The following is a 24,433-nucleotide window of genomic DNA, read 5'->3' on the forward strand; positions in this document are numbered from 1 at the left end:
CAAACGATTTAACTTCAAATTGATACGAAACACGTGATTTAGATTCAAATTTGAACGAAACACATGTATGTCAAAACGACCCCGGTTGCAATTAACTCTTTGAACGCTGCATTTATATACTTTTGAAAGACGGCTGGCGAATTACATAACCCAAACGGATCCTTTAAAAATTCATAATGACCGGTGGGAGTTACGGGGGCGGTATATTTTCTGCTATTCTCATTAATGGGAACATAAAAAGATCCATTTCTGAGATCCAACGTACTAAATACTTTCGCGCCTTCTAATAATCCTATTGATCCTCTATCAAAGGTAGGGGATATCTATCTTTTACCATTTTTTTTATTAAGCTGTGTGTAGCCAATACAAATTCTAGTTGTGCCATCCTTCTTCTTTACTAGTACAATTGGACTTGCGTAATCTGAACAAGACTCTCGAATTATTTCATCTTTCAACCATGACGTTATTTGTTTATCAACTTCAGATTTATCCCCGGGAGACAATCTTCGCGGTCTCTCGTACACTGGGATCTCGTCTTGCATTATCAAGCTCATTTTAATCCCTACTTCTTTCGTTTTAGATGGTTTATAACTTGCAACGCAATCTTCTATAAGTTTTCTATGTTCAGGAACCGCAATGTGTGATAAATTTACATTGTCAACTATAGCCTCGACATTGACATTAAATATTTCCGGCAAATCTATTTTTTTAATAAAAATTTCTCCTCCTTTCGTACTTAGTTCTACGGAATCTAAAAATTCTGTACCGATTATTAAACTATGGGACGACAAGGTATTGGGTAGAACGTGTATATTTATTCGATATGTTATCTGATCTATTGCAATAGTTGTTGAAAATTCCCCTAATGTGTGGTTGCTCTCTGCTCCGACACCACAATATTGCAAAATCTTATTATTCAATCTAGGAGCACCAATTTTAACATAATAATCCGCTCGCATCAAATTCAGTTCGCTTCCAGAATCTATTAACGCTGTCAACTTACAATTTCCAACTTGCACCTCTTTAACTCGCTTCTTTCTCGACGCTTCAGACACACTTGTGTCCTCTTTCTTTCGTCGGGCAGTTTGCAGCCGTATGGTATCGGTTTCCACACAAAAAACATCGCCGTAATTCTTGCCGTGCCACTTGCTGTGATTCACCTTGTGACGATGTTCCATGGACGGTCGTCTTCTTCTTCTCCTCAGGTCGCCTGTTTTTTCGTTCTTGATTTTTCCTTCATGTCTTCGTAAATTTCGAATGTTTCTTTCAACTCACGTATATTTCTAGCACCGTACAATATCGTTTTGTTTGTTTCGAAATCCTGAACTCCGTCAATAATATACTTAATAACTGTTGAGACTTCCATGTCTGCTTGCTTCGCAATCTCCAACATTTGATAAATGTATTCTTGATACGACTCGTTCGATCTTTTAATATTACGTGACAACTCTTTATGTATCTCGTACGTATCTGCAGTTTTACCAAATTCGGACTCCAATGCTCGCTTCATCTCGACCCATTTGCGACAACATTTTCACAGTCGACGAACAATCTCGCCGATGCACGCAATAACCGCTTCGCATAAATAACTTTTTGTACTTCACTCCATTCACATAGCTCTAGCAAACTCTTCGCTAAATATACGCATGGACTCCTCAACATCCCTGAATGTTAACGCCTGCATCCGTCGCACGCATCGTCTCACATCGCTTCCTTCTTCTTCGTCTTCACTGCCATCAATATCATCTTCCTCTTCGGCATGTTCGATTTGCAACATTATGGCTGCTTTAAGCCGATCTTGTAGTTGCTTTTTATTTCCCGACGTCCTCAGCTTGCTACTCTTCAATTCTTCCTTTAAACCGGTTAACTTCATTGTTAGAATTTCCTCTAATTTGTCAGCAGATAGGCTTGCTTGTGATACTTCGACAACGGTATCGTTTCCCTTCAGACATCTTAAAAGGCTTTTCAATGCACAACACAACAACTAAAGTTCAACTCTCAACTCCTACAGTCACAATATCATTGTTATCATTCAACGCTACCTTTTCCTCAAATCCCGGCTGAGCCCTCAAAATTATGTAGAAATTGTCTAATATTTAAACAATATAGAATCTGTATCGATTAGGAAAGGACTAAACGTGTGAAAGACAGAAAATATCGCGTACCGTACCTTCAACTAGGATTACAACTACTTCACTTAATTTTACAACTTGCAACACTCCTCACTCGACGACTCTCGTACACTCTCTGTCCACTCCAAACACGCTCCTCCGACACAATGCCTGCCTTTTCTAAAAACGTGCCAATCGCATCCGCCGGCTCTCCGTCGCCAAGGGATTTTTTTCATCTGACCCGGCCTTCACCAAAGTTTCTCTTCTATTGCCTACCATAAATACAAAGACTTAAAACTACGGTCTCCTATGCCTAACACTCCTCCTCGTCCTAAACGTACCCACTAAATTACGATACTACAATAGTAAAGAATTGTATAAAATAGTACAGAATTCGTTAAAAATCATTAAAATATCTTACAGTATATATCATCATTTACCCGCCGGAGCGGGAGGCGGTCGAGTGCTTCGAGCTCCAGGCTCGGGGATTAGCGCTCGCCAGATGGCATGCGGATCTTTGCTCCCATGCCGGCGAGCGCGTCCCAGGGGCTCTCCTGCCACACTTCACCTCGTGACGGAAGAGGCGGTTTGGCAGGCTCTCCTACCGTGCGACGCAGGTGTTCACCGGGCATGGCTGCTTCGGTGTTTACCTGTGTCGCATCGGTCGGGAAGCGACGACGGTGTGCCACCACTGTGGCGCGGAGGAGGACTCGGCGCAGCATACACTGGAGGTATGCCGCGCCTTTTCAGTGCTGCGCCGAGTCCTAAGAAGGGAAGTTAGTCGCGACCTCGCTCTCTCCAGCTTAGTTGGGGCCATGCTGGAGAGCCCGACAAAATGGGCGGCAGCCATAGCCTTCTGCGAACAGGTAATGTTGTAGAAGGAGGCTGCCGAGCGGGGGGTGCGGTCGTGTGCGCCCACGCCTAGAGCCCCCCCCCCCGAGCAGCTGAGAATAGGCGGGCGGCGGGTGTACCAGATCTCTGGTTTAATTGCCCGCCGCCCGCCAACCGAGGATGTCCTTTTAGAAGTGGGGGCGACGAGAAGTCGTCGCCCCCGACGGCCGCCGGTGCGGCCGTCATGACGAGGCGATGTGGGGTGCGGTCCCCCGCTCCGCCGAATCAAGATGATTCATGGGGGGAGGATCAATCTCCCCCCGGGACGCGGCCAGCTACCGCTCCATCCTCGTGGCCGGCCAGGCGAGGGGGAGCCGCAGTCGTGTTCTTGAGAGTTCCCGTGGCTCCCCCGTTAATCGCCAGCGCCCTAGGCCGCCGTGGGGGTTTTAGCGGGTAGAACCCCGCACTACTCCCGCCCCGCCCTTCGGGCGGGACGGGGGTGTCTGACCGGCAGATTTCCCCCACGATAAAGAAAAAAAAAAAAAGTATATATCATCATTTTCTTCATTTGTTTTGACAATTATTCAAAACTATTTTCTACATTTATTTTGTAAATTGTGCAAAATTATTTTCTCCATTTTTTTCGACAATTGTAGAAAACTATTTTCGTCATTTATTTTAGAAATTATGTACAGAAATGTTCTCCATCTATTTGGGAACTTATTTACAGGTATATTCGAAAACAAGTTTCGAATGCTTTAAAAACTTAATTGCCTGATGAAAATTTGTTTTATGAAATTTTATACTTGATTGAAACCGGAGAAAGATTGGACACGTTTGTTTCATTGGAAGATTGATAGCGTCGACAGCACGGGAAAAGCGCAAGCATCAAGCTGTAACGGTTGCATAATTACCGTTACGTCAAATAATTATTTTAATGAGCTGAAGTGTAGCAAATTAGTTTCAAACACGTTTCGAGCGCACCGGCGCCTCTGTTACTACCCTCCTCCGTCCGTGTGTCCGCAATAACGAAATATTGTCGAGGCTTATAAATGCTGTGTACTTGCTGCAGAATAAAAGCCTAATTAATTACCATCCACTGGAATGCCGCGTGCTCTCTGTGATTTAATTCGAGTCTGAAAAACGAAGAAAATTATTTCGATAATACCTGATTGAAGGAATTCCTTTAGAAACAGCATTTAACAGACATCTTTTTTTTAATGTATTAGAAATCTCGGTTTTCAAACTTATTTAGTAACAGGATTTTAAAAAAGTATAATAACTATCGAAGACAGAAATAATTGTTAAATATGCACCTAGAAAAATTCATCCAAATAATCTTCTAATACGTCCAGAAACTATTTCTGATTCTTCTGCAATTAAATAAAATGGAATTTGACTGAATTCGATTGATATACTGGTAATTAATGTTGAACAAATAGGTGAAGCTACTTTAAATATAAATTTCATCGAATTTCGATAATTTAAGAATTTTAGAAATAAATTTTTCTACTGATGTTATTAAATTAATAATAATTTTAATCAAAATTCTAAGTATGTAAATATGGAAAAATTGATCACAACATTTAAATGCAATATTAACATTATTATCGATATAAATAAGTAATGACCAAAACTAAGAAATTATTTATTTGATAATTTAATTAACAGTATTATAAACATGACTCCCCCGTGTCCGCTACCTTGTCGTGGTGGGGGGGCTTCGTGCCCTAATGATCCTCAAGGCTGTGCCAGCGGGGAATTTATTCCCTGGCAGGTTCTACCTAGCTGGAGTGGCTTGAGGTGAGGGGCCTACTAAAAGTCGGACACATACCGTAAACCTGTGGTCATGTTTTACAGGAACGGGGGTCTTGCCTTAGCCGGCCGGGCCGCGAGGATGACAACCTCTCTAAAAAATCCCTAGCCCCAAGCAGTGTTGCGCAGTGATGAGGGCGTAGCTGGAGTAAGCGCCAGCTATGGTTGGTGGGTGCACCAATCGTTAGCGGACAACCCCGGGGTACCTGGCGACCCCCCGGGCGTATTAGCCTTCCCCGGGTATGGCGGCTCTACCCGGGGTGGCCTCTTTTCCGACCATTCTCGTGGGATCAACTATGGATTGTTCACAAATTAAAAAAACCGGGGTGGGGGGAAACGAGAGGGAGAAGGAGGCGCGCGTGGCTAGCGTGCGCCTCGAGCGCATGGATGGGTCGGTGTTGCGGGAACTTCCCGCAACACGCGGCAGAGAGAGATCCGCTGTGGACCTTGGCGAGTGCGATGGGGGAGAGGAGTCCGACCACTCGGTCTCCTCTCACCGCTCTTCGCAGAGCGCCCTTGGCTCCTCAACAGGGAGGAAGAGGGGAAGACCGCCGACTACTGGTCAGTACGTTGGCCTCTATGAGGCGAAACGTAAGCTGACGGAGGCCAACAGGGGCCTCATCGCGGCAATTTTTGACCCGGTGGCCCCGGGGCCGCAGCCCGGGAGATCGGTCGACCCGCTTCCGAACGAGGTGGAAATCGCTGCGAATCTTCGCAGCCGTCCGACGCGGGAGATAGCGGCGTCGATAATGGAGATCCTGGCCGAAGTGGCCAAGATCTCTAATGCGACAAGGGAGTTGCGGCCAGTCACGGTGCGGATCCTTCAAGCGGCGGCCCTGAACAGCCGGGCGGGCGTTGCGGAGCTGACAATGAGGTCAGCTTCCGACGCCACCCGGCTGTTAGAAGCGGAAAACGCTCTCCTTAGGGAGCAGATGGCGGAGTTGCGGACCGAGGTGGCCCGACTCCGTCAGGCGGTGGAAACGAGGCCGGCAGCAGTCGAGATGCCTCCGCCGCCGGCCCCTGAGGGGGGGCACAGGGCCGCTGTTGAGCGCCGGCGCCCGAGGGCCCCAACGCCCTGGGCGAGGGAAGCCCTTGCCGGCGTCCGCAGCGGTGCCAGCAAATTTGCTGGCACAGATCGGCTCCCTGATCGATGCCAAGCTGGCATCGTTCAGGAGGGAGCTGATCCCGCGGGTGCAGGATCCGCGGTCGGTGCCACCCGTGCCATCCACCCCCAGCCTGTCGATAGACAGGAAAGGGGGGAAAAAGGGTGGCAATAGAGGAGGGGCTGCGGCCGCTAAGGCGGCACAGATGCAGCCCCCACAGCAGAGGGCTGCCTCTGCTGTTGCGCCGCCCTCCACCGCACCTCCAACTGAGGTGTGGTCGAAGGTTGTTGGCCGAAAGGCCAAAAAGGCGGCTGCCGCAGTTAAACCTGCGGCGGCTGCCAAGGCCTCTTCGAACGGGAGGGCGGCGAAACGGGTGGCACCGGCTGCCCCCAAGAGGGCTCCCCTGCCGCCGCGTCCGCCCCGCACGGCTGCCGTCACGATAACGGTACCGGCCGGCGGGGCTATGACGTATGCCGAGGCAATGGCCACTGCCAGGTCAAAAGTTGACCTGGCAGAGATTGGCATTGTCTCGATGAAGCCGAGGAGGGCGGTGACGGGGGCTCTAATTTTAGAGATCCCCGGCGCCGACGGGGCTGCCAAAGCCACCGCCCTTGCCACGAAAGTGGCCGAAGCGCTGGCAGGCACCGGCGTGAAGGTCGCGCGCCCGGTAAAGAAGACCGACCTTAGGGTGCGCGGCCTGGTCGATTCGACCACGCCGGCTGAGGTAGCCGCGGCAGTTGCCCGTGTGGGAGGGTGCGACGAGGGGCAGGTGAGGACCGGCGAAATCCGGTCTTCCCCCTCGGGACTTGGCACCCTTTGGGTCCAGTGCCCTGCTGCGGCTGCACGCAAAGTGGCGGTTGCGGGAAGGCTTACTGTGGGCTGGACCCAGGCGACGGTCGAGGCACTCAGCGCCCGGCCCCTGCAGTGCTATCGCTGCCTTGGCCTAGGCCACACTAGGCAGCGATGCACTGCGGCCGAGGACCGGTCCGAATGCTGCTTCGGATGCGGCAGTCTGGACCACAAGGTGGCTGGCTGCACGGCGAAGCCTAACTGCCCGCTCTGTGCGGGAGCAGGCAAGCCGGCCGGCCACCGCCTCGGTAGCCGGGCGTGCCCTGCCAGCGCGAAACGCGGCAGGGGAAGCAAGGGGAGGAAAACCGCGGTGGCCAAGGCGGCGGCCACCGTGGCAACTAAGCCGAAGGTGGCACCAAAAGGTGTCACCATCGCGCCCGCGGGGGCGGATACTGCCAAAGAGGCCCCAGACGCCACCGCTCCCGCGGCGGCGATGGATGTAGAGGCCTGCCCATAATGGGGCCCAAGGGCCCTATAATACAGGCCAACCTGAACCGCTCGGCCAGGGCACAGGACCTTCTGGTGCAATTCCTGGCCGAGCGGGGTGCCGGGTTGGCCGTAGCGGCGGAGCCGTACAGGATTCCCGACCATCCACATTGGATGGGGGACCTGAGCGGCTCCGCCGTTATAATATGGGCAGGCCGGCCGGGGTCCCCGGCGTGCTCCGTTATCGAGCGCGGCCGGGGATACCTGGCCGTTGACTGGGGCGGCACCGCGGTTGTGGCGATCTACGCACCTCCAAGGTGGTCCCTCGGGGAGTTCGAGCAGTATCTGGACGGGGTGGGGAGATGCGTCTCCCGCTGCCAGCCCCGTCCGGTGCTGGTCCTGGGGGACTTCAACGCCAAGTCGCCGGCTTGGGGTTCCCCCGGGACAAACCCGAGGGGCCGGGAGGTGCTTGATTGGGCGGCGGGACTCGAGCTCCGTCTTTTAAACACGGGCTCGGTCCATACGTGCGTGCGGCACAATGGGGGGTCCATCGTTGACCTTTCATGGGCAACGCCCCCCGCCACGCGCCGTATTACGGGGTGGAGGGTGGCGGAGGAGGTCGAGACACTATCAGACCACAGGTACATTGTTCTCGGCCTTTCCGCCGCCCCATCGACACCCCGACGTCGCCCCGCTGATGAGGGAAGTCTGGTGAAATATTAGGTTATTACGCGATTTGGTAATCCCATATCGTCCCAGAATCCGTCGCGCGAGTAATTCGGTGAAATTAGATCAGCCATTATGCCGATCCGCAAAATTCCATCTTAAGAGAGATATTTCGGGCATTCGAAGGGATCATTAAACTCTCTAATTGTAAGTCGGCTTCATCAAAAACATCACTGACTTCTAATTTTTCTGAAATTTTAATTTCTATAATATTTTCAGACGCGTTTATAAATTCATTTCAAAAGGACATTCTATTTAAGCGTTTCAAATAAAATGTTTCACTAAAATGTTTAACTAAAATGATCATCTAAAATAATCACACACACACACACACACACACACACACACACACAACTAAAATGTTTACAATTAAATGTTTGAAATGAATCATTCGTCTAAAATGTTTGAAATGTCTTTCTACCCCTAATTCACCCTTTCGGCAATCAACATTTGAAGCTTCAACCCTCAATCCCCCGATTTATATTAAAAGGGAAGTACAACATGAACTTACATAATAAAGATATGTAAGTATCTGCGAGCTTCCGAAAATTATGTGAATTTTCCACCCCAAAATTCGTCCCTACTGTAAATTAGATGTACAACACCGCCCCGCAACCAGCTGATTTACATTAAAAAGAGGAGAACCCAGCCGAAATTTACATGACATAAATAATATTAGTATCAACAAACTTTCCAAAATAATACAAACTGCCAACTTTGCACCCCAAACTCACCCCTTTGGGTAACTTGTGTACAAGAGGGGAACCTCGAACCCTTGCTTACAGAATACGTGTAGACAAGAAAATATTATCAGAGCGCAGGGAGTGTCTTAGAATAATCTTAACTGTCAATTTTGCACCTCAAAATCACCCTTTCAATAGTTGATATCTTTATCATCAAGCCTCGGCGCCCTGATTCAGAAAATAAAGGAAAGCTAACTTAAATTTATTTAACGTATTTAATAGAAATGTATTAGCAAACCTGGTCTAAGTCGATTTTATAAAAATACGTCGGCATGCAGAAATATTCCGGAATGATTGTAAATGTTCACTTTGCCCACGATCAATCGGTCATTAACCCTCGACCATTCCATTCACATCGAAAAGGGAAGCCGGACCTTTATTGACTGAAATCAGCATTCGTGAATATTTCACAGTAATTTAAAATACTCACCTTACACCCCAAATTTACTTCAGCAGTAACTAATACACGTCAGTCATTAACCCTGGACCTTTAAATTTATAAGGAAATGGAGTTCTAGCTTAAATCTATTGACAAAAATAAATCAATACTCATCAATATTTCGAAATTATTTTAAATATTAACTATGCACTCCGAATTCACCCCTTCAGTAATTATCACCTTGGTCAACAACCCTTAATTTACATTAGAAAGAAAATCTAGCCAAAATCTATTTATTGAATACATAGGAGCATGTAGACATAAGCAGAAGTGTAACTTAATATTTAAATTAAAATTAAAAAAATTAAAATTTTGAGATTTAAATAATTGAAACTTTGTAATACAAATTCAATTCTTTAGTAATTGATATATTGGAACTCAAGTTCCAACCCTTTAATTTACATTATCCTAAATTTATTCACTAAGTATACATATGTATATCAGCGCAAATAGTATTCTAAATCTTTTCGTCCCTCTCTAAAACCCAAATGAAAAATAACATTTTATTTGCATAATAAATATTTTTTTTATCATTTGCAATAATAAATAAATAATTTGTCGAATTATTTGAATGATTTTTTAATGAAATAAAAAATTTTATTATTACTAGCAATATAAAATATCAATTCAATTTGCAATCTTTTTTTTTCACTACACCCCGAACCCTCCATTTCATACGCCATCCACCAAGCTCCATAAAAACCCGTCCACCTAACCTAAACCTTCGACCCTAAAATCCGCAAGAAAAAAAATCGTGACCACTTCCGTCTGCGAGAAATCTTTGCTATCGATGGGCGAACGACTTTTCCAACGGAATTTTTCGGGGACCGAGCGATCTCAGCGACTCTGCGAGATATCTGGAAGCGGCTTACGCAAAAGATCGGCATCGTTCGTTGCCCGGAGCACGAAGGCCAGGAAAATATTTTTCTGGCGTCGATTTTCACGGTCGGGGCACGATCCTCCAATTCATTTCACTGGGTTAGGTCGCGGAGGCTTGAGACTGCATTCTTCCAGTTCACCCACCTCCCCATTTTTTCGTCGACGAAATAAGGGACCCGATAGGAGCCGCGCCAGAAATGGCGGTTAGAGTGTGCGATGGGATCGGCGAGAGTGTGGAGGGGAGAATTTTTGTATTCCGACGTTTGCACGTTCCTTCGACAGATGACACCCGACGCCACACGTCGCACTTTTCGCTCAAAGAGTTGGCCACAATCCACAACTTCGTGCGACTTTTATGAAAATCGGTGTTTTCATGTTTTCGAGGTTTCCTGAATTTGAATGCGCTGTCGATACGAAATGCGACACCAGACGCTATCGACGTACACAAGCATTGTTTCGAACTTATTTTTCGTAGATGTTAATTTTAGTTGAACATTTTATTTTGAACACTTCATTTTAAACATATTGGTTGTGAATACTTTATTTTACACATTTTACTTGAACATTTTATTTTAAGCATGTTTATCGAACAGTTTGTTTGAACATTTTATTCTAAACATTTTAGTTGTACATTTTACTTTATATATTTTCATTGACCAAGTACTTATTTTTTGTGGATGTCAATATTTTTCTATTTTAGCTACAATATTTGCCTACGATTTTTTACTACAATTATATGATTGGAATATAAAATTTCATACGACGATCTTCGTGTTAAGTAATTTTTGTATTTAATTGTGATAAAAATGTTTACTTAACCAATTTTTTTTAAATAATATTATAGGTCACGTAGTACAAATATATTGTCTAAAGTAGTAATAAAGAATATTATCAGTTATGAACAATATGATTATAGACAATGTAATAAGAAAAACATAATCAATTATAAATATTGTTTAAATTATTGTTACATATGTATTGTTAACTAGGGATATGTCTTTTTCTATCGCTCCATTGTGTGGTTTTCGTATGTACAACAGATCCGACGTCCATTTTTTCGGTTTTTTTTCGTAATCCGCTTGATATTTGTATCTGAAAAAAAGATACTACTCCTGAGGACTACTCCTGTTTCCAGCACACTTTTATACAACACTCTGTATATTGTTACCGATATTCTTGTAGAGCATCGAAAGACAAATGCAACGAGTATAATGAATATATACAGTGACTCGCATTAATATTCGGACACGATATTGATACAAGAACAATTGCTCCTTTTTATTGTTTATGATAGTATTATTGAATCAATTGTTTTCTCATACAAAGTAAGTAGAAACATAAATTTTGTTTATTTATTGCACATGTTCTTTTGTATAATAAGCGATGAACAAGATTGTGAGGAAATTTAACGTCACAAAAATATTCGGACAGTGAATGAATTACATTAATTTTATATAAAATGAAAATCTTTTTAATCACGTTATCATAATATTAATATTTTGTCGGTTGACCCTTTTGTTTTATTACTTCATGTAATCGCTTGGGCATGTTACAGATGACTTTATTTAAATAATCCGACGAAATTCGTTTCCATTCGTCTAACAAACGTTGTTTTATCTTTGTTGTTGTCTTTGTAAGTATTGTACGAATTTTGTGGTCCAGTTGATCCCATAAATTTTTAATTGGATTTAAATCAGGCGATTGAGGAGAAGGATGCAGTACTTTTGGACAATTGTTTAACAAATATTCCTGTACAATTCTGACCTTGTGTTTAGGATCACTGTCCTAATAAAACTTAAAACTGTACGTACACCCATATTTATAACACTTGTAATTAAATTTTCTTTAAAAAATGTCCAAATATTTCATTTTATCCATAATACCATCGATAAAAACTAGTTCACCTATACCTACGGACTGTCCGATTATTTTTGTGACGTTAAATTTCGTCACTATCTTGTTTATCGCTTATTATACAAAAGGACATGTGCAATAAATAAACAAAATTTATGTTTCTACTTACTTTAAGGAGTGCTTTATTATATGAGAAAACAATTGATTCAATAATATTGTTGCGAATTACTGCATTTCTTTCGCGTCGCGGCATTTTATTTACAATAAAGTACATAAACTATAATACAACTCAATTCAATTATGTTTGAGATCTTTGGACCGCTCGACGGTCCGATCCCGACTCTTCGATTGTCCGTTGATAACACACCTCCGTGGCAACCCCTCTCTTCTATTATTCTTTAAGGAGGTGTTCACAACAGGGCTGTTTCACATTACAGCCACTTGATTTGGACAAGTCGCCGTAACAATATTATCATAAACATTAAAAAAGAGATATAATTCTTGTAACAATATCGTGTCCGAAACATTAAGTAATCAACTTTCAAACGCAAACATATCGAGGTTAAACAATCGAAAGTATTCAATCATTATACTTGTTGGATTCGTTTCTTCGCCCTTCATCAAAACACGTACGATTCTATTTAAAATTAAACGAAAATAATTTATCAAAAATATTTAAGTTCCTCTGCTTTCAGACGCTACTATCTCAGGATTAAATGACCACAATACTACTCGTCTTATCATGCTCTTGTTACGAGCCGAGGGCCAGGCAGTTTGGGTGGCCGGAGGTTGCATGTAATTGGAATTTTTGGATGAGGTGCGTAGACCAGCCGATGTTTATTTCGACACGGGTAGCTACCTTTAAAATTAGGATAAGGTGTTTGGAGAAATTGATATTAGGGTTAGAAAAGAAATAAAGATATACCTCGAGCGGTTAAGATATATCTTGGTGGGTTATACCAACTACTGGTTTGAAACAGGAGGTGGAAATGATTAAACTTGAAACCAAAGAAAACTGGTAAAAACTAAATTATTACGCGTTGGGTTTTACAACTGTAAGTAAGTTTTCGCGGAAGAAGAATTGAAACTCGATGTTACTAATGTTTCCGCGTCGACGAATGACTCGAAACTAGCCCAATTCCCGGTCGCGTTTGGGCCCTTTATATAGTCAGTTTTTCTGTGGAAAAATGGTAGTGGGGATGATCCTATGTGGTCCGACTCCAGAAATGTTCGTCGTCGTACTCTCTCGGAGGTACTCGACTCGCGATATACAAATGAATCCCCGGCTGGCTGGCGCCAGCCTGGCGTATGCCTTCAGGAGGGAATATAAAAAATTCGTGGGAAGATCCTCCGTACGTTACACTCTAAAAGGCTCTTGAAAGCAAGCTACGAAATTCTTTTATTTCCGAATACCATAATCTGCGAAGCTTCAGAAAATCGGGTCTGCTTTATTCTACGTCCACCGAGATGGATATCCGGCGATCGTAATCCGCCGTTCGCAGAAGTCAGGAGACCAGAAACATAAAAACAACCGTGTCGCTGAAATTTCGCAACTCCATGTATCGGATTAACCGTCGGAAGACGGTTTCGATGGTCGCGGGCAACGTCTTACGACCGTTAGTCTATACGTACTCCGAATATCGCTTTCCGGCAAATTTTTTTTTTGGGGGGGGGGATAGTACTGCTATGCTCCATAAGGTACGGAAGAAAGCGGTGGAGGGGGACGGAACTAAAGGAAACCAGAAATCCTGCTGGATGATTGGCTTCTATCTTCAGTACGATCGGGTCGCGCCGTTTATTTACAACACAGAGGCAACCTTTAGCGAACACCAACGACGACCCCCCACCCCACCCCGATCCAGCACCTAAAGGTGTCGGTGATGCAGCCAGGTAGTGTTTGCACTCGTGGTTGGAGTGGCGAAAGCGACGATTCGTTACCGGGAAACACGCGAGTGTCGATCGAGTTTTCCTTCTTCGGTTTCGGCGGCGCTGTTGGTGCGGCGAGTTTATTGGAAATTTGTGGCGACGGCGGGGAATATCAATTTTGGTGGGACGTGACTGGGAACAGGTTTTTGGCAGCGTTAAAAGGAACGCATTGAAATTGCGTATCGCTTCTAACGGTTAAGATTCGAATTAAAAAATGCGATCAATTAGGAAGAATATTATTTTTGGTTTATGGACCGTCGAGGTCATTTCAACCCGTGGCGTTTGGATCATTGCTTAACACGTTCGCCCGCAGCATAAAGAACGTCATATTAATGTTCTGAATATAATTATTTAAAATTATAGCACATAGCATGATATTTAGAGAATTGATGCCTTCACTTTGGCGGCATTTTCATTATGTCGCGTAAGATGATACAATGTATTTAATGCAATAAATACAATAAATATAACTATGCTGATAGCGAACGTAATATAATTTAATTACTCAGCTTTTGGCAATTATGTAAAATACTAGAAATAGTATTTAATGTATTACATTATATTATATATAATGTACAGTTTTTAGTATGATATACAGTATAAATGTATTTAATTATACTATATAATACACGATATAATAATTTAGTATAATATACAGTATAATGTATATAGGTGCGCCGCCTATACCTAGGCGTGGTGCGGTCAATGGTATTATACGGCGCCCCGATTTGGGCGCCGTCCGTGAGGGCAAGCCGGCGCAGCACATTGTTGTTGCGCCGGCTTCAGAGGCAAATGGCCCTTCGCCTCATACGGGGGTACCGCACCACGTCTACCGTGGCGGCGCTTGCTCTGGCGGGAGAAATTCCCTTCGAGCTGCAGGCGGCGATGCGCGCCTATGTCTATAGGCGCATATGCATCGCTGGCCGGGCTCGGGGGGACCCGCCGGAGCAGGAGGCGGTCGAGGGCTTCGAGCTCCAGGCCCGGGGACTAGCGCTCGCCAGGTGGCATGCGGAGCTTTGTTCCCATGCCGCCGAGCGCGTCCCCGGGGCTCTCCTGCCGCACTTCACCACGTGGCGGGAGAGGCGGTTTGGCAGGCTCTCCTACCGTGCGACGCAGGTATCCACCGGGCATGGCTGCTTCGGTGTCTACCTGTGTCGCATCGGTCGGGAAGCGACGACGGTGTGCCACCACTGTGGCGCGGAGGAGGACTCGGCGCAGCATACACTGGAGGTGTGCCCCGCCTTTTCAGTGCTGCGCCGAGTCCTAACTAGGGAAGTTGGTGGCGACCTCGCTCTCTCCAGCTTAGTTGGGGCCATGCTGGAGAGCCCGACAAAATGGGCGGCAGCCATGGCCTTCTGCGAACAGATAATGTTGCAGAAGGTGGCTGCCGAGCGGGGTCGCCGTGAGCGGGGGGTGCGGCGTGTGCGCCCACGCCTAGAGCCCCCCCCCCCGAGTAGCTGATACTAGGCGGGCGGCGGGTGTACCGGACCATGCCGGTTTAATTGCCCGCCGCCCGCCAACCGAGGATGCCCTATTTTAAAGTGGGGGCGACAAAACCGTCGCCCCCGACGGCCGCTGGTGCGGCCGTCGTGAAGAGGCGGTGTGGGGTGCGGTCCCCCGCACCGCCGAATCAAGATGATTCATGGGGGGGAGGATTAATCTCCCCCCGGGACGCGGCCGGCCACCGCTCCATCCTGGTGGCCGGCCAGGCGAGGGGGAGCTGCGGTCGTGTTCTTGAAGAGTTCCCGTGGCTCCCCCGTTAATCGCCAGCGCCCTAGGCCGCCGTGGGGGTTTTAGCGGGTCGAACCCCGCACTACCCCCCCTCCACCCTTCGGGCGGAGCGGGGGTGTCTGACCTGCAGATTTCCCCCATGTTAAAAAAAAAAAAAAAAAAAAAAAAAAAGTATAATGTATATATATATATATATATATATATATATATATATATATACCATATATATATTATACTGTATATTATACTAAATTATTATATTGTATATTATATAGTATAATTATATATATATATATATACATAATTATAATTATATATTATAAAATATAAAAAATGTTAATTTAATAATATTTTATTAATTATATATATATATATTTATATATAAAATATATATAATTAATAATATTATCAAATTTACATTTTTTATATTTTTTTATTGCTGCAGCATTTAATACATTATCACCGTATTAAATTATGCATTAACCTAATAAGAATGGTTTAGTACGATTACATTGTGTATAATGTTATTGATCCTGGAATTCCTAATAAATTAAACATTATTTAAAATCATGGAAATTTGAGTTCCTCGTTGTATTATTCAAATATTTTAATGATGCAACAATCTAGTTATCGTTATTTATGCGATAGTAATTATTGATATCTAAATTCCTCATAAATGTGATATCAATAAATAATCATTGTACGTCATATAACAAACATTGTTAAAAAGAACAATATGAGACAATTTTAAACAATATCATATGAAAATATAACATTGAGCATCATATATCCCATAAATTTAATATAAAATTCGTATCGATGTTATTATAATTCCGTTCAATATTATTGGAGCTTTAATACCTGAACAAAAAATATTATTTAATATCATGAGAGTTGAAGTTCTCTACAAAAAATATTATTAAATTATTATTATATATGTTATTATATATATTAAAATATTATATTCTCGAACTTAAAATTCATATTATCCTAACATTAATTAGTGTCGTTAAAATTCAAATTGCTGTTAAATTGACATAAACTAATATGATGAGAGGTATTATTGTTTCCTGTTGTCGAAATATAAATTTCTTATAAGCTAATATTGATTTCGTGAGAGACTGGATGTGGTTTGTGGTGAGTGGACGGTGACAAGGTGACTATGTACATATAATATTATACGATATTGGCTGTAATGTAATTAGAACTCGCCATTTGTGATTGTGATTGGAGTATGATGAATATTGTAATGCGACTGTAATTACATGCTATTAGGAGAAGATGATTGATTAAAACCATCAACCCAATTATATGTATATTAAATATAGAAAATAGTATAATACACACACAATAATTTTTTTTTTGTTAAGTTACACAATTTTGCTTCGTGTAATGTTTAAAAGTGTAAAATGATGATAACGAAAATTTTATCATTTATAATATTGTTTGTTATATTCCCCGCCTATTTTATATCTTCTACACTTTCTAAAATTTTTGGTATTTCTATATTTGATCATTGGTAATTAGTTATTAATTTTATTTGTCATTTATATTAGTACTACCACGATTTACAGCGGGTATTTTTTATAGTTTTCCCCCAGTTTACATATCTTACAATTTTTAAATTTCTAGTACTTGTATATTTGACTATTGCATTTTCTGTAGACTCTATATTTTTCGTAATCACAACTTACACCGGTCTTTTTTTATAGTTTTCCCCTATTTTGCATCTTTCATAATTTTTAAATTTTTAGTTCTTGTGTATTTGACTATTCCATTTACGTAGTTTCTATATTTTAGTGTTTCTATATTCGCCAGTTGCATTTTAGTGGTTTCTATGGCTTTAGTATTTCTATATTTGATTATTACATTCGTGCAGTTTTTATATTTTTAATATTTCTTTATTTATTACGTATGCTCTATTTATATTGTTTATACATATAGCCAAATATAAAAATACTAAAATGTAGAAGCTACATGAATTCAAAAATTCAGTAAATTTTATATTTGTTGTATATTAATAATCTATATTATAATATAATAATATAATAAATATAATATATATATATAGTAATATATAATAAATAGTATCCATATTTGAATATATCTACATTTGATTACTGAATTTATATAGTTTCTACATTTTACTATCTTTATATTTGATTATTGTATTTCGTCAAGTTTCTAATATTTCTATCATTTTCTTCTTAATTGTATTTTGCATGTATCGGAATTCTGCCATGTATTACAACGATTCTTACAATCATTGAGCTTCTGCTGTGATTTTTTAATGTATAGTATTTCTACAGTCGACGACATTTATCATTTGATGGATCGTGCGAAATCATTCGGCTCGAATTCACATTTAACTAAACTCGAATAGCGGAATTATGTTTGATGCGAGATTTTCGCGGAAAATTTTGCGAAACTCTCAACGGTATTGATCGACGAGAAAGAGAATGATCGACTTTCGAGTTCACGTCGTATTTGTTGCATAGGGGATTATGGATTTGATGGATTGATAATGAGCCAGCTATCAGCGCAAGGATTATTTCGTACTGGTTTCGTGAATGTTTGATAAGCTTCGATTAGGCCACTGATTTTACATGTCTATATAAAATATACATTTGTTGTTGTAATAATCTCTGTGCAATTCGTCAGGAGAAATTCATTATCGAACGTATTCTCCTTTTAATAATTGGGAACCATTTTAATGAAATTTGTTCATAATAATAATTATTATTATTATTATTTCCTCTGCAGTTCGATGAAAATTAACGAGAGAAAATCACCTTCTATAAACAAATACAACCGCGTATTATTCTTACGATTATTTCAACATTCATTTAAATTGAATTTATGTGTAATGATAATTAAATATTACATTGGTTGAAGTTACGTGAAAATCAAGAACAGAAAACATTTTCCATAAATAAATATATTTATTTTAATTATAATATTTATTTTAGTTACGAACTTATATGAAATAATTATTAAAACCTATTTTCAAAGAAGTTTCATGAAGATCGTGGAGAATAAAATCATTAGTAATAAATGGATATGTACACGTACATTTTTGTTAAAGATTGTCTCAATGTTTATTTAATTTTCAAATCATTCATAATTGATAATTATTTCATTGGTAATTAAGTAGAAATCTTCAGAATTAAAGTTTTCTTGTACATATATACATAAATATAAAGTTAAAAAAATTGTGTCTAAAAATATAGCAGTAATTTTCTTTCGAAAAGAAAACTTTCGAAATCATAATTAATATTGCTTGGTCATCTCTCGGCTCGCTAATGTGCTTCAATAATCAAACACAGCTATAATTCCGAAGAGTTCCATGCCATAATTATCACGTTCGAAAATTCAATTATTGTATAATATGAGAATCAATTCTATTTAGTATTTCACGAAACCGAAATATGGATGTATATAAATTCCATAATTGATATACAAGGAAATTCATTTATTTAATAACGAGAAAGCTACGTATTTAGTGTATCACGAATGAAAACAATAATTGAAACAATTTTTAATTAGTTATATAATATTTTCGGGATTATTTTTATTAAAATTGTATAATTGATATAACTGCGGAATCGAATGATGCGAGAGAAGTGAAAATCAATGTATTCAATGATCGGCTGATGATTGAGAAGTGAGAGGCGATTGAGATTGTTATTTACATATGTCGAGAATATAGTGCGTGAAATTAGCGTAAATATTCGCGTGTATATTTTAATTTTTTGTACAATCAATTGACAATATAAATTGATGAAATTTGATTATCAACAGTATACAACAACTCTGAAAATTCTTCGACATTTTGCTTTTATTGAAATTCCTTAATAACATATCATTTAATATCATCGAAATTCAAATTGCTGTAAATTTTCGCATTAGCATTGCTGAAATTAAAATTCGTATTAATCTAACATTAACTGGTGTCGTTCAAATTGTAATTGCTATAAAATTAACATAAGCTATGTGGTCTGGCTAGAACTTACTATTGTTATCATTTATATTATTTACCATTATAAATTGATAAAATATGATTATCAACAATGTTGAACAATATAAAATTCTTATGATATTTCAATTTTTATTTTAAATTTCGTTCGAAGAATCGCTGTTCCTGTCAACAACCAAACTTCGTCTGAGGAATAATTACCCTTCCACAAAATTCAACTATTCCGATCCCTTCATTATAAAGTTTTTAATATTCGTATAGCCTCGGGCTATTTATAAATTCCTCGGAGAAAAAATTTTACAGATTCTCCGACGTAATTAACCCCTTGAAATACGATTTCTTTCATTGTCATGTTGATTAGCATACTCTGTCGTTAATAAATTCTACACGAGACAGAAAATTTATATTTGTTACATTATATGACTGCATTGTTTTAAATGACAACATATTCAATTTTTATTGTAACATATTTTTGAATATTTAGTACATATCGAATATATATCATTCGAGCAAGGAGGGGATAGTTTTACCCTTAAAAATATAAACGAAGGAAAGAAATTCAATTTTTTAATATCTTTAAATTTTTATCTTAAATTTTTTTAATATCTGGTGCAATTTTAAAAATATGGAAGTTCTATCTCAAAGAAAATAAAAAGGGGTGCAAAATCTAATTTTCGCTGGAAGTAATTTCTTAATATCCAATAAAATTGTAGAAATAATTATGCAGAGAGGGAAACATCTACAAGATACCACATTCATTCAGGGGGTAGTTTCGTACTACGAAAAATAAAAAGGGATGAAACATTTAATTTTCACTGCAAATATTTTATTAATATACGGTAAAATTTTAGAAATAAACATGGAGATAGGTAATATCTAGACATCGTTATTAAGGCGGTAGTTTCACCCTGAAGAAAGTAAGGAAGGCATGAAAAATTTAATTTATGTTATAAACAGCTTTTTAATGTCATGAGAATTTTGATAACATATACAAAAATAGGGTAACATCTACATATCGCAATTAAAAAGGGGCTGTTCCGCTCTAAAAGAAAATAGGTAAAGGGGATAAAAAGTTCAAATTTTATTATACGCATTATTTTAATACCTGATAAATTTGCAAAATATACAAGAAAAAGGGGTAACATCAGGATGTCGTTGTTAAAGGGGCAGTTTCACCGTGCAGAAAATAAAAAGGGATGAAAATTTTTTGTTCAGGAGCAATTAAAATTATGAAATAAAATTGTCCGACATTCATAATTTCGACATAAAAATCATCGAAAAATCGTAAATTATCCGTCGCGACGCGTGCTCACGAGCCAGAATCAGCGTAATCGTTTAACTCCTGCGAAATTTGCCCTAATCGCGATCATCTGAAGCTGTAGTGACTCCGTGTCATTGTTACAAGTGCGCCAACGATATTTCACCAAATTCTGATTCGCTGGATCAACCGAAACTTGCTGGACCAATTGAATTTCGGCGGCCGGGGGTGGCCAGCCGCCTTCGTAAAGGTCGCGCGAACATGATAATCACATTTCCGACTCAGCGCGAATATTTTTGGCTCTACGCACGGCCGGCACTATACCATAAATCGCACGAAACGAAAAATGGTTCGATGGAACTCGAGCGATAAGCGAAAATGAAACTTTGTTGGTCATTTTTCAAATTCGCGTGCTTCTGATAAGTTCGAAACGTTTCTCCGGCGTATGAAATCACCGTGATTCTGTGGAACGAAGTATTCCCTTTCCAACGAATCCAAGAACGTTGATCTGCGATACTTTGTTGCAAATTTATAGCAGTTTTGAAAAAAAGTATACAAGATTAATGTGATTTCTGAGGTCGTGGAATTCTAGGCGAACATTTTTCGAAATTCAGAATACCATAACTTCGTTAAAAAATATCGTAGGGTGGTGTTTTTCTACTCATTTTAGAAGTCCAATTTCCCAGTTTCGTAGCATCTTAATTCTCCTGTTTTATAAATTTTATTTCGTTAATACCCTGCACTGTAAATAAAAATGGTTCCGTCCTGTCGATTTCTCATATTCGCATAGATCTGAGTGGTTCAAAAAATTGTTTGGCAAACGCAATCACAATTATTTTAACGAACGAAGTCTCCCCTTTCGAATGAGCCCGAAAGTATTGATCTATGATTTTTGTTTGCCATCGTATAGCACCTTGGATTCTCTTCCGAATGAAATTCTGAAATTCAAAATACCGTAACTTTGTTAACAAAAAAAACTGTAGAATGGTGTTCTTAGATACATTTCAAAGGGTGAAATCTTCGCTTTCGCGCCGTTTGGATTATTTAGTATTAGTGCCCGATCGCGAGTGCCTGATCTCCGTTCCTTCATGAAGTGGCTGAAACGACGAGAAACCTGGCAGAAAAGTATAAATTTCATTGTTTTGTTTCTACACTTTTCATTGATAAGTGTTACATCGACGAGATTGCATAGCGAATATATTTTGGCCAATTGGTGTTATTTCAATCATTTCGATGATAATTTTAATGACAATAATTTCAAGGATAATAATTTCAAAGATAATAATTTCGAGAATTATATTTCCAAAGACAACAATTTCGGAGACAACACTTTCTAGAATAACAATTACAAAGATAGTAATTTCTAGGATAACAATTTTAAAAATAATAATTTCTAGAATAATTTCTGGGATAATTTCGAAGGTAATAATTTCGAAGATAGTAATTTCGAAGATAATGATTTCGAAGATATCAATGTCGAAGATAACAATTTTGAAGATAACAATTTCGAAAATGATAATTTCAGAATTAATAATTTCAAAGATGATAATTTCGAAGATAATAATTGACAATTTCGGTCGAAATTATAGAAATCCTGTTAAATACAAGCAAATACTAAATAAAATATAATTTTCTTGACATTGCGATATCTTCTGAACCGTCGATTAGTTCTTTATTTTCTTGGCTACAACAGTGAAGTCACGATGCTCCTTCCCTATTCTCTTGCGGAACGATACGTCACTATAACGAAAGCCCCTGTAATTAATCCTTTCCAAGACCTTTAAGCGGCACCTCCTCGCGATGATCTGCGCGTAATTGGAAGTCATGATTGCAGTCACTAACTTCGGTATGCTCAGAAAATTATGGATCACGCTATTAATTCCAGTGTCAGATATCGGTACTTTCACTTGCTGTCCATTATTCAGCGCATTGGCAACCTCCACGGACACGGACACTAAGCCCTCGCCAATTTTTCGCTGCTGCATCTCCGGCAGCGTAGCCAGGAACATCAACTCCATAATACAATCAATATTATAATATTTGAATAAATTTATCTTGCTGTGTATAGCAATCAGAAAATCTACGTAGCCCCTGGCCCGGTGATGTACGCAATTATCCTTGAATCTTTCAAGCCAACTCTTTTGGCAAGGTCGCCAGAGGACCGGGCGATGTCGACGAAACGGTGGGCGCCCACACGGACGTCGCGGGTTAGTTACAGGATCTCTCGGCATCGGATGATCTCTCAATATCTTAATTTTATTGAGAACAACACCAACAACTTCCCCAGTCTTGACGTCGACTGCAACAATGCTGACACCGCCTTTAGCAATTTCCACACAGAGCTCCTCGAGCGCTCTGACGCTACAAGGCGCCGATATCAGATTTACGGCTTTGCAGATGCTCTCGTTGGGGAAAAAGCTTTTCCTTATTACTTGTAATGCTCCCTCCAAAGTATCCTCCGTCAGAGACTCGAACTCGATTTCTCCACCTTCTATGGAGCCCCACTCAATGCAGGATTCAGTATTAGTTCTGGAACTGAACGAAAAGAAACAATTAATTAGTATGCATGTAATATTAAACGGTATATTAAACGACGGAAGCTTTAATCGAATCAAGTTTCCAGAAACGTTTGGAGATACAGTAATGTCTTCCTAACTGACGCTCGGATTACGCACAGAAATGGACAATCTGGGAAGAGGAGACACGATTACTCGAGCCTCGCGGCTCGTTTTTATAGTTATCGGTGAATCGACAACTTTGTAGACGACTCGTTTTTATAAGCGAATAGATTGGAAATATCTATACGCCAGGATTAAACACATTTTTCCGTTCCGAAAAACTTGCAATTTCTCGATCCATCCGTTTCGAATGGCACGATGTTTCAATGCGCATACTTCTAAATTCATAATTTCGAAATTATCTGGTTTCTGTAGTTTCTGATTTTTAAGATTCCAATTCCAATTCAAATCAAATTGACGGTTTTTAAATTCTCTGATTTATAAATTTACAATTTCGAAGTCAGCTGATTTCTATATGATCAAATTTTTAAGATTTCAATTTCTAAATTCTTTGATTTATAAATTCACGATTTTTCAGTTTTCTGAAATTTTAATTGTTATCAACTGGTTTCTAAATGTTCTAGTTCTTACCGTTTCGATTTCTGAATTGTTTGATTTCTGCATTTACGCTTTTTAAGATTTCCGACTCTTAAATTTACAAATTTTTAAATCATCTGCTTCCCAAATTTTCTAAATCTTATCATTTTAATTTCTAAATTCTTTGATTTACAAATTCACGATTTTTAAGTTCTCCGATTTCTATATATATAAATGTACATTTTTTAAATTATCTAGTATTTAAATTTTCTAATTTTCAAGATTTCAATTTACAAATTTGAATAATCGTATCTCCTCTTCCCGACTTGTCCATCTTCGTGCACTATCCGAGCGTCAATTAGGGAGAATTCTCCGTATCCGGCCAAAATAGAGGTTGACTCATATCTCGATGAAAAATATATTTTATTTATAAATATTTAAATTCGTAAAAATAAATTGTCTTTCTTATACCCGACACACGGAAAACATTAGTCAAAACAAGTGACTGAAGAATGTTCGCGGAAGAATATAGCAAAAATGTACGTACCATTCCATTTTAGTTCACTAAGAAATTCTCACTATACTTCACTGGGAAAATTAACTGAGAAAATTCGCCGAGGTCTTCGCACTGATCACTGCTGCACTGATCACAGAATGAGTGTTTCCGTTGA

General features: G+C 40.2%; 1 protein-coding gene across 1 annotated transcript; it reads right to left on the reverse strand.

The window, feature by feature from the left end:
• Positions 1–1,609: 1,609 nt before the first annotated feature.
• LOC143261730 (uncharacterized) lies at positions 1,610–24,405 on the reverse strand. Its single transcript, XM_076527958.1, has 3 exons — positions 24,310–24,405; positions 22,510–23,202; positions 1,610–1,664 (listed from the first exon to the last, which is right to left on the reverse strand). The coding sequence occupies exons 1-3, from the start codon at positions 24,315–24,317 to the stop codon at positions 1,610–1,612; spliced, it is 756 nt and encodes a 251-aa protein (XP_076384073.1). The 5' UTR covers positions 24,318–24,405.
• Between the last annotated feature and the right edge of the window lie 28 nt (positions 24,406–24,433).

The sequence above is a fragment of the Megalopta genalis genome, unplaced genomic scaffold, assembly GCF_051020955.1.
Source record: "Megalopta genalis isolate 19385.01 unplaced genomic scaffold, iyMegGena1_principal scaffold0063, whole genome shotgun sequence".
In the NCBI taxonomy this organism is placed as follows: domain Eukaryota; kingdom Metazoa; phylum Arthropoda; class Insecta; order Hymenoptera; family Halictidae; genus Megalopta; species Megalopta genalis.

Excerpts from the sequence above, each read along its gene's own strand:
- LOC143261730 (XM_076527958.1), bottom strand. Across the intron at positions 1,665-22,509 it reads AATTTTCTGAGCATACCGAA|GGATGTTGAGGAGTCCATGC; the intron begins GTTAGTGACTGC and ends GTTAACATTCAG.